This window comes from Athene cunicularia, assembly GCF_003259725.1.
Source record: "Athene cunicularia isolate RWA chromosome 21 unlocalized genomic scaffold, athCun1 chr21_part1, whole genome shotgun sequence".
In the NCBI taxonomy this organism is placed as follows: Eukaryota; Metazoa; Chordata; class Aves; order Strigiformes; family Strigidae; genus Athene; species Athene cunicularia.
In genome coordinates, this window is record NW_020799127.1 from 524,386 (window position 1) to 535,596 (window position 11,211).

The window sequence follows — 11,211 nt, forward strand, 5'->3', positions numbered from 1 at the left end:
TCCCCTGAAGAAAACACTGGGCTCTTGTGGGAAAAAGCTGCTCCGTCTGCTGGAAACAGAGCCCAGGCTCGGTGCCGGTGCCCACAGGTTCTGCTTGTCTCAGAGGGGAGCTCAGAGGGACAGATCTGGCTGAGCCCTTGCTCACAACAGGCTGCGGTCTGTGCCCCCCACTGCCCTGGGGCTGACACTTTTCATGCTTGTCACAGCTGAGAAGCGATTTTTCAGGAAGGCTTAAAGAAAATCCATTTCTCATTTATTCAGCATTTATTTATAGCTGCAGAAAAACTGTCCAGCTGCCATTTTGCGGTCAGACACCCGAACTGTCTCTGAACTCCACAACCTCTCGCTTGGCTCCTGCTGCAACAGCTCATTTGGGAGCATAAAGGGCCAGGCTCGAGTCTGTGAACCTCACCTGCTGGGTCTTGGAGGTGCTGAGGAAACATGAAGCAACAGTCACCGCAAAGCAATAGAAAATGGGGCTGTTAGGCAGAGCAGAAGCGAGGTCACACACTGCCTGAGCACTCTGCAGGTGTGGTTCTGCCCTGTGACCGTGGAGGCAGCACAAGTGGGCAAGGGAAGGCAGGCCAGCATGGGTCATCCCTGCTGGCATGAGTGCATGGAGCTGCCAAATCCTTTCTGGCAGTGCTCACCCGCATCGCCCAGCACCCTCTCCAGCACCGCTCCAATTGCCAAGGTGCAGAATAGGTAAAATCTTAAACCTGACATATTTTTCTGAGCAGGGCGACATATAATCATACGAAAACCTAATCCTTCTTGGGGCACGCAGGCATGCTGAGAACTATGCACTCAGGCTTGCTGCTACAAACACGAATTAGAACACACATCCCCCTCCTAAAGCCCCACAGATGTTAAATTCAACACCATCAGGAGGGTCAGCAGGTAAAAGAACATGAGCCACCCTCCACAAACATTTAAAGGCTCATCAAAAAAGAAACCTGCACTCCCCAACTCAAGGGAATTCTCCCTGCTGTAATACAGGTTTTTGTCTAATAAACAGGTTGCCTTGGGTTTTTAAAAGAGAATGCCATCACAGCCTGAATGTCCCCTGTCTCATGGTCATAATGGTACTGGAGGGACCAAGTGACTCAAATCCAGACAGTTTCCCAGCCAGCAAACACATGGGAACCTACAGAGCATCGCAGCCCCCCAACCAAGGGAACAGCATTTCTTGGCTTCAAAGGCCCAGCTAACCATGGAGCCATGGAAGAGTCAGCAGTAAAACAGTCACATTCTCATTTTTACACACACAGAAAAAGTACACAGGGCGGTTCATGTACCCTGGTATGAAAAACGCCCTATCAGAAACACCCGGGTAAGGAGAGCAAGTTCAGTTCCACCCTCACTCCGTAGTGTCACAGCTTTTTCCCAGACCCTGCGATCATGCAGGAGCATGCAGCCAGCATGAGTGCCCACATGGAGCCACCACAATCATTTCCAAGCTCCGCATCCTCCTGCACTAGAGCTACACCAATACGGACATAACCTGCTGTTTCTGTGGTGGCTTCAAGTTGGTGTGTACAGCTGGTACCAGGCTACCATTTTTCAGAGCCCAGAGTATCCTTCAGCATTAACCAAGCACCAGACTCAATCATCCCTTGTAACAGTAACTTGAGCATCATTCACCAGCAACTGCTTTTAAAGCAGCACACCATCAGCAGAAGCGCTGAGGGCGGCACCCGTAGCCCTCCCAGAACGCTCCCCACGAGCAGGCTGCCATACGCAGAGCCAAGCAGATGCTTCACAGCAAGCCCTCACTGAGGGCTCGGGAAGTCTATTTTGGGATCTCATATGTCAGTTATCTAAAAGTCGATACAGTTCCCAAAGCAAATTCCATAAACAGAAGAGAAATCAGCACTGGAGCTCTCCTACAACACAATGTCTTCAGCGTAGGACGCACACTTCTTTACCTACACACATGAGCAGCTTGCTCTTACAGATGCTTCTCTCCAGGGTATTGTTCAGGTGAGCACGTGTTGCCCTTCAAACAACCAGGCACTGGTGCCCCAGTTGCTCATGAAACGATTTCCTAAACAGGGCACAAACTATTCCAGCCTTCAGCAGGGTGAAGAAAAAAATATGTATCATTTACCCAGGTAAACATACTTACCTCCTTTTGAGAGGCATCAATTTCTCTGCACTCTTCTAGTCTTTTCAGCACAGCTCGGGCATCAGAAAGGGCCTCAGAGAAAACACTTTCATATTGAAGAAAGAAATGCAGTTTACAGCTTTTGCTCTCTGCTTCTGTGTAAGAAACAAGATGAGTTATTTGCTAATTGAAGGGATTCACAGAAAGCATGATGTGATTGAAAGGCATCAGTTTGTAACCAGCACATTGGCTATAATAGGGAAACTGTGACTCTCAAATCCCTTCTAAAGATATCGCACAGCCTGGAGGGAAAACCAACAGTTTATTTAACACCAGTTATAAATGGAACATTTATTTTAAACCCAGTACAGCCTCTGTTTTCCCTCCATGCTGAACAGGAGTTTAAAGGATAAGGTAGCATTAGCAGACAACTCTGTTCACTTACTGTGATAAAGATTGCCTTATCAACCTCATGTCCTGCACTAATGCAGATCCCACTGTACGTCAGATGCAATCAGGTACACGGGTAAGAAAAGTTTTGCTCACTACAGCTCTGGTAAAGTGGTGAGCGTAAAGCAACTGCAAAGGCCAAAGGAGAGTATTGCAAGGTGCCACAGAAAGGAAGTCCCTGCAGAAAAACTGTATGTGTTGGTGCTGCTGCCAACCCAGAGCAAACTAAAAAGAACAAACACAAAAGGAAAAGATCCCCCATAACAGGAAAACATGAGTCAACGTGGTTGCAAATAAGAGGCAATGCTGTGCCCAGACCTGTGAAGTCTCACCTAAATCCTTGACTCCTTTCTCCTCTGGAGACTCAGCAAGCTCCTCTTCCACACAGCCACCCTGCTCGTCATGGGAAGGCTGGTCAGGACGGGAGCCTGAATCCTCCTGGAGGGATCTGGAGTCGCTTGACATCGTGTCCTGCTGAACCCAGGTGTGATTCACAGTAAATCCGTGGCCAGGAGGAGAAACACCTGCTTCTACTTCTGCTTCTACAGCACCAGGAAAAGGGGAAACTCTCCGAGGGAGGATATCATCTGTTTCTCCTTCACCAGGTTTTTCAGACTGGGGCAGGTTATTAGCTTCAGCACGGTTTCCAGATGAGTCTGCTGCCTGGCTGGAGACTTCTCTTACTACCTGGCCCTGAGTAGAACAGCTGATGAGGTCCCTGAGGAGGTTTTTGCAACTAACAGCCACATCAAACATCTGAAGACTATCTGCCACGGAGATAGCTTTGGTGAAATTGTGTTTCCCCAGTGGGAGTTTGCCACTGTATATCATCTCCAGCAAGAGCGCAAACTCCTCGGGGGTCACCACAGAAGCATCGATGGAGATGGTGTCTGTGCTGTCCAACAGGGATTTAAAAAGCAGGCTGGCAGCAGCCAAAACCACCTTGTGTGCTCTAAAATGAACATTCCCAATGAAGATGGTGCAATCACAGAACTGTTCCTCTTTGCAGAGAGCGTACAGCTGCTGCAGCAGCTGCTTGCTGTAACTGGGAAGCTCCATGGCACCAGGGTCTACTAGCCTCCTCTTGACATGGTCTCCACACCACTTTCACAAAGTCCAGCTAGTGAAAAAAAATAAAGGATCCAGTTAGCACTTTGCTCAGATAGTAGCCAGACAGAAAGAAAGAGTAAGCAAAAATTTCTTTTCAGTTTACACCTCCTAGTAGTTTACTATGCCACAGTTCATGGTTACAGCAAGAGGCCCCATTCTAAACTCACACTCCCCAAATTCAGCAACTTACCCTAGAGGAGCTTGAGAGTCTAGATATTGTTCCAAGTACTTCAGAAAGAGCTGAGGAATGAGTGCTGAGTCCCAGGAGCTACAAGAAGAGTGAAACGACTCCCTGATGTGCCTCCTGCCACAGAGCTCAAGGAGGTGTGAATGCTCTTGAGATCAGGCACTGCAGTGCCAGGCTCTCCCTGCCTCCAGAAGCCGGAGCTGAGACTGAATTCAGAAGCTGGATTCTGAAAGGGCAGGTGTGGAAGCACTGCAGGAAGACCTCTTCAGAACACCTACCAAACACAGAGGAGAATCTGAGCTGCTGGTTTTGACCTGCAAAGCACTAAGTGGTTTGGGACCAGTTCATTTTCTCCCCACATCACTGCTAAGGTCAGCAGAGGCACAGGAGTGTTAGATAGAGAGATGCTTGCAGCCCGGGGCCTTCGGCATCACCCTTCTCAGCACACCACGGTCCTAACACATCAATTTACAAGTCTTTTCCCCCAAACTGTAATTTCTTGCTGAAGTCCACAGCCCTAATCCCATCTACCAGAGCCTCACTTTTACTTTTCTCCCCACCCCACTTCAGAAGTGAGAATAGATAGGACATCTGCCAACTGAATTTGTATCAGCGGGATATCTGGAGTTTTTATGTAAGCTAGACAAGATAAAGATGTTACTGCCTTGTCTACACACTAGGATGCCTAACACTGGTCCTGGCAATGATGCTGAAACAAAACAGCATGAGCGCTAGGGGAAGAGCACCTGGATGGACACGATTTACATGACCTTCAACTGCTTAACATCTTCACACTCAGCTTCCTACTCTCCTATAGAGAACAGGAGTAATATTGCCTGTCAGGGCACAAGCTTTAATGAGCCAATGCTCATACACCAACTTGAGGCACTGCCTCACACGCAAGCAGGCTCGGAGCAACTCCCAGCTTACACCAAATTGCGAGTTGCAAGCAGACGCTGGGTGCAGGTTGAGCTGGCATCTCGCCTCGCGCCCACAAGGCGCCAACCCCTCTGCAGTTCAGACTTTGTGGGAAGCAGGACCTCCTGCCCACAGGCAGGCAGGACTCCAGCTGTCCCTCTGCATGGCACTGCCTGCGGTGGCTGTGGGAAGACAGGAGGGAGCCAAGAGACACCACTTCATACTGAAGCTACAGACGGCTGAGCAACTGGTTGGTGGATACCACCTATGCAGGAGAGCTCTCCTGCTCAGCCAAGAGCTCTCCCATTCTTTAAAGATGAAGTACTATGTAACTTGCTTTTCAACCATCAGGATAAGATCACAGATGGTTCTGATATCACCTCAAAGCAGAGGTGTCATGCTCCCCATCTGAATATCTTTGAAGCAAAAGCACGGGGTAGGTGAGTCTTTTTCTGGAGGGCAAGGAAACCTAAGTAGCTGTGTGAAAGTTTGACCTTTGCTAAATGCCAGGTACCTACCAAGTCACTATCACTTCCCTCCCTTTCCCCCTTTTCTCTCAACAGGGCAAAGAAAATAAGGCAGGAAAAAAAAACCAAACCAGCCCTTGTGGGTAAAATAAAAGCAGTTTTAATATAAGCAAAGCGAAGCCAGACGCAGTACAAGCTGCTGATACCCTGCCCTCCAGCCTCCCAGGAACGAGAGCTTCTCTGGGCACATCGCTACCAAAGGCTGGCTGGTCTGCAGGTCACCTCTGCACAAGTACCAGATCTACCCCCTCGCCTGTGCACAGGGTTGGCCACCTGCACTTCCACCCTATTAAACACCCAGGCTCTGTTATTCTCCCACGCTGTTGTAAACCACAAGCAATCAAGCTGCCATCAGTGGAGTTGCTGCTGGTCGTGGGAGAAGAGACACGTTTCTTTTGCCAGGCTCAATGTAATAGCAGTTTCAGTCCACCCACTCCTTCCCTGGAGCTGAAGGACTTCGAGTATCTGAGATTAAATTGGGTCTGGTGGTTAAATAATAATAGCTGTGGCTCTTCCTACAAAAGGGCAAGAAGGAAGAAGCATTGATGTCCTGGAAGAGATGTCTGCTCACTTTGCCATGAATAGCCTTCTGCAGAAAACCTATTGCTTCTATCATGGCAAGCTGGAAGAAGCAGCAGCACCGTCTGCTCCCTCTATTCCTGGCAAGAATATAGAAGACATATTTGCCCATGACAGCTCAAAACAGTAAAGCTCTAAGCAGCCTAGCAGCATGACCCTTTTATTACAGCAACTCAGAGCACTGGAAAATGTGTCCTGAGCAATTAGATCACCCACATTTGTTTCAATACATTTTACTTCTTTAATTATGGGGACCCAAAGATTCAATACTGCCAAAGAGAACAGACATTTTTTAATGAGGGGTGATGGCCAAGACGATCCTCAAGTCAAGTGCTCCCTACTTTGAACATGCTTCAGGGTTTTATTCAAATCTTATGGGCAGAAGGAATCACCACCAGCAATCTGATTTCTCATCCGTCACTGCCTCCTAGATTTCCGGACTCAGTAACTTGGGTTTGGCTAAAACTTCTCCTCCAGCAAGGTTCCCAGTCACGATAAGAACTGCTTTTTAGGAGGAGGAGCCTCCACCACCATAGTTATTCTAACTGTTAAATTACAGGTCTTGTTTCTTACCAGAATTTGTCTGGCTTCATTTCCCAGGCATCTTCAAGACGGATTTTGGGAGATTTGGCTGGAGGACTGAGCTGAACTGACAATCTCTCTGCGAGCAGGTAACTAATACTTCAGCAGCAATGAGTGCTTACAGAGCACAAGCCATCTGCCTCTGAGAGCACCACTGGTGAGAAAAAAACACTTACTTTTTCAGCTTAAAGCTGCTTCTCCACATCCTCTTTGGAGCCAGGATCACTGGGGTTTTTTATGAATTTCAAACTTAAGGTAAGTGGGCTGCTTCTGGGGTCTCTGACATCTGAGAAACAATAGCACTGCACTATGACAAAATACCATCTCACTGGAGTCAGAAGGGGGGAGAGAGAAGACAGAGGTATTTGCTCAGTTTAGCTACCTTCCAGATGGGCTTTGCAAAAGAAGAATATATCTTTTGAGACACACCAAAGGACACCTTAAGCCTTGTCCTGCCAGCTTCTCAGGGAGAACACTAAGGTGTCTTAGGAGTTTTCATTCCACTGACTTCCAGTGAGACCGCAAAGTCAATCAAATTGAGTCACATTTTCAAAAGTGTCTAATATTCCTAAGGCTCTGCTCAACCACATGTTGATAAATGTCCTCCCTAAGCAGCCATTATCATCTGGGACTGCTCTCAGGTCACCCACTTCAGCAAAGAAGCCCCTTCTTCTGAACCTCCCAAGTACAGGAGATCCAGAACAGGTCTGCACCAAACATTACCCTCCACCATCCAGTTACAGCTCTTTCCTCCTTTCCCCAGGTACTTCTATCCTGTACACCTCCACAGTTCAAGGGGATCATGTCTTTTTTCTTTAAGCTACATTAGAATAGGAAAAGGATATGTTGATAGCAACAATGATTCTTCACAGAGGACGAGGAAACAGGAATACCCAGTTCTACCTACATGACTGAATAAGAGTTTCCAAATTAAATTACTTCTCTTCATCATTCATACAGTTACATCAATCCAGATTCAACGGATTCAGAAGTCATCCACATCACTAAGTTCATCAAAAGACAACTGTAATTTAGCACTGAGCACTTCAGCAGTTAGAGCCTACAGAGATAGGTGCTCCAAAGATGCCCAGGTGACACCATCCCTCCCTTACAGTTACGAGGCTGCCGCAGTACCTCACATCATCAGAAAGTCCATCACAAAGCACAGAGCGAATTTTAATGCCACCACGGCCTTAGCAAAAGGATTCTAACTCTCACTGTCATAATTAAGGGCTTTTACAAGGTGTTGTTCAACACACCTGCTGGGCATTAATAAAATAACACCAAAAGCTACATCCTGCATTGATTAGTAGCCAGCTTGAAGATGTGTTCCATGCCTGAAATTCTTCTTTGGGATGCACATGGAGCAGGCGGTTTTTATTTTTCAAAAACAAATTTTAAAAACCCCAACAACTATTGCTACCCTGCCAAGAAATTAAACAATACCATCACACTGCTTTTTAAAAGCACAAACCCACAGCCTTGTGCTCCCTCTGCTGACAGCACCGCGCAGTGCAATGCAGTGCACAGACCGGTAATAAAAATAACTAAAAGCAACCTGCACACGGGGTGCAAAAGTAGAAGAAAGCAGTTCCTACGCAAGCTCTAAAAAGCTAAAATAAAGCAGGCATAAAGAACTAACGTGGACAGAAAGCGCTAAGCAAAATGGAAGAATCCAACTTCTCTGTCTTAAGTAAATGCTACTTCTGTTCGAGCTGACTGGAGGGTCTCAGAGGAGCAGCCCAACAACCTTCCTGTTCCCTGCACTCGCAGCTTTCTGCTCAAAGGAGCTGCAGTCCAAAGTGCTCATTGCAGTTAGCGCAGGTCCCAGCCCTTGTGAGAGGAGCTCACCCCACCACTGCCCGTTCTGCACTTACTCAAAGGCTCATTTCACAAGACCCATGTACATCAGTAAATGCAGCCGGACAGAAAGCCGAGATTCGTTCTCTCCTGTTCCTTGGACCTGCAGTCCCTAGGGTGCAATAACAGCCTCCAAGCGATGGGCAACTTTCTGTTTTTAGCTCTGAGGAGTTAAGGACAGTGACAGCCCTAAATCAGAATCTGAATACTTTTTGTGCGTGTTTACTAGTTTCCTGTTTTCTTGTTACTAAGATAATGACCTTACAAAGAGGGTTATTGCAAAGCCAGAAAATCATGTACTGCAATTCAATTTTCTTACCTCTCCCACCAAAAGTAATTCAGTCTCTGAAGTGTTGAAAGAGGCTGAGGGGTCATACCTTTCTCTGGGGTGCTCCAAAGAGCCAGAGCAAGCAACTCTCCCAGAAGATAATGTAAAATCCAGTACAAGGAGCCAGGGCACACCAATTTGTTTTTCAATCTATTTTATTTCAGTTCAGAGCATCAGTGCAGACAGATAACAGAGGAAAATAAGCAACACTTTGACTAAATGCAGTCCTCCACAGTCTCCAAAGGCAGCAGAATACACCGCTCAAAAAACATGCAACACTTTGGCTATCGCTTCTCCACTGATGCTCTGAATGGAAATATAATAGATTGAAAAACGAATAGGTATGCTCCAACTCTTAACAGCACGTTTTCCATTACTCTTCGAAGCGTGGGCTGCTGTCTACCCCTCCTGGAATAGCGCTGCCCCAACAAAAGAATGAAATCACACAGTGGAAAACCAACATAAACCCAAAGCAACAGCCAAAGTTTGCTCCAGTCGCTGCTCATCCATGTCTCATTTTGCCCAACAGTGAAAGTGGTATTTGTATTTTACAGGTTCCCAGAACACCCTCAAAAAACAAAAGCTGGGCATCTGAATTGCTGTTTGTCAGGCAGGTTCACATCAGAGAAGACTGCATGTTGTCATTTATTAGTGGTTTAATAAAAAGAAACCACACTGCTTTGACCAACTTTTTTTGATCGGTTTTGCTGTCAGCAGCAGTGCAGCAGACAATTGTTCCTGCACCTACAACCAGACAAGGCACAATGCACCTGTATGGTACCTTCATCCAAAGGCTTCTTCAAGCACACAGGGTTAAAAAAAAAGTTTTAGAATGACATTTCTCAAGTGTGGTCAGCCCAAAATGGGGACTAGTACTAGTAAAGTACACATAATTACCCTGAATCTATTGAGACAGTCAGACAGGAGGGACCTGGACTTCCACTACTGTCACCTCCTGCTTTAGGCTAGCAGAGAGGCACCACCAGAGCCCTGAAACTCCATTAACGCAAATGGACCTACAACAACTTCAAACGTGTGTGCAGTTGCTTTAAAACACAGACAGAGAAGGATGCTGCAATGTAAAAGTGTAACGGCATTTACTCCAGGAAACCAACTCACTTTCTTTATCTCCTGGAAAACTTAACTGCTGAGCTACAGTTGGGGCAAACACAGGTGCATTTTCTGCACCTTGTTTAAGGGTTATGTCATGGCAGTTAACTCAAAATATACTGGAAAGAGAGATGAAACAAGAGTGAATGAGCTGGCCACAGAAGCTGGGGTGGTCAGCTGGGAGAGGACCTCTGTTCTGGTCTGTACTCAACTGGCTATTCCTGTACCACCCAATCCTCGTACCGAGGTATGAAACCCAAATTCCTCCTCAAAGGCAGGACACTTGGTACATCTTAACCAAACCCCTGCAGAATTATGCTGCCTTATGACTTAATGGGCCAATAAACCAGGTGTGCCAGCCTTCCTTTCCACAATAGAAGAAATTACCCCTGAGACTCGCGTACAAACCTGTCCCTCCCTGGGGAGGAGGTGGGTTTTACTGAGCAGGACCCATCACTGCACATTCCTGTAACACACCAAGCAGCCAACAGGCTGCTACAGAAAGGGGCAGCCCTGCTCCTCCTTCCTCCCAGCTCCTCTGCAGCAGCTCTGTCGAGCTGGTGATCACACAAGGAACTGGATGAGAGTGCTGACTGCTTAGTGCAAAAAACCCTATTTATTTCTCTTGATGAGTCAGTCTTCTAACCGATCATATGAATGAACAGACACGAGTACTGATCCAAAGCAGAGGAATCTGTAGCAAAGAAGGCATGGACGAGCAAGGTAATTCCCTTCTCTGTCTAAAATATTTTCTGGAAGGTTCAGAACTTCTGTCCAAGCAGAAGACACCACCCAAAGAGCCCCTAAAGTGCATCTAATGAGAAACATCTTTGAAGGGGTTAGTAGTACCTAGCTGACAGGCTCTGGCTCACTGCTAAAGCCAGAATTCTGGTGGGAGCTTCTTTGCATGTCACCGTAGGTTACAAAAGGAAAGACTACTGCCATGTTCTCCACAGCAGTGATGCACTGAGGCACTCTCTGCGGCAGAAGGGACACATGCAGTGTTCTAAATGAGGGACGACAGTCCTTCAATTTTCTGGCCTCCCGTGGAGCACCTATCAAGCACACCTCGTTTTAACACAGCACTCCCGTGGGGGATCCACCTCCCGGCCAGCCTGTAGGCAAGGGCAGCCCGCAGGCTCCCTTCAACCTCCTCACCCGCCTGCAAAGGCTTCGCGGGAGCCGGTCCCTCCCTGCTCCCGTTCCCCTGCTCCCCGGGACGAGGCAAACCGCCCCACTCCCGGCGCGGCGGAGCCCCGGCCCAGCAGGGCCCCCCCGCGCGGGTTTGGCACCGAAGTGGGGAAGCGAGGCCGAGCCCCGGCGGGGGAGACCGGAGCTGGGGCAGCCCGGCGGGGATGGAAGGTGGGGGTGCGGGGGAACTGACCGCTGAGACCCTCCGGGACGCCCACGGAGAGGTGAGCCGCAGCGGACGGGCCGAGCGAGGCGGGTCGGG

The 11,211-nt window shown here is 48.0% G+C and overlaps 1 protein-coding gene across 12 annotated transcripts in view; it reads right to left on the reverse strand.

Moving 5' to 3' along the window:
* ZBTB40 (zinc finger and BTB domain containing 40) overlaps positions 1-11,211 on the reverse strand; it is a 42,458-nt gene extending 31,247 nt beyond the window's left edge. For 8 of the 12 annotated variants that reach the window (XR_003399852.1, XM_026862657.1, XM_026862653.1 and 5 more), the window contains exons 1-3: positions 8,368-8,479; positions 2,890-3,677; positions 2,129-2,262 (exon numbers count right to left, since the gene is read on the reverse strand). Coding sequence is in view for 11 of the 12 variants with exons in the window: in XM_026862657.1 (XP_026718458.1) it covers positions 2,129-2,262; positions 2,890-3,616 (861 nt within the window). In the remaining variant the exon portion in view is untranslated. Of the gene's footprint in view, positions 1-2,128; positions 2,263-2,889; positions 3,678-6,451; positions 6,615-8,337; positions 8,480-11,142 lie in introns of those variants that run through there. The other 4 variants (XM_026862654.1, XM_026862655.1, XM_026862656.1 and 1 more) reach the window with 4 other exon arrangements.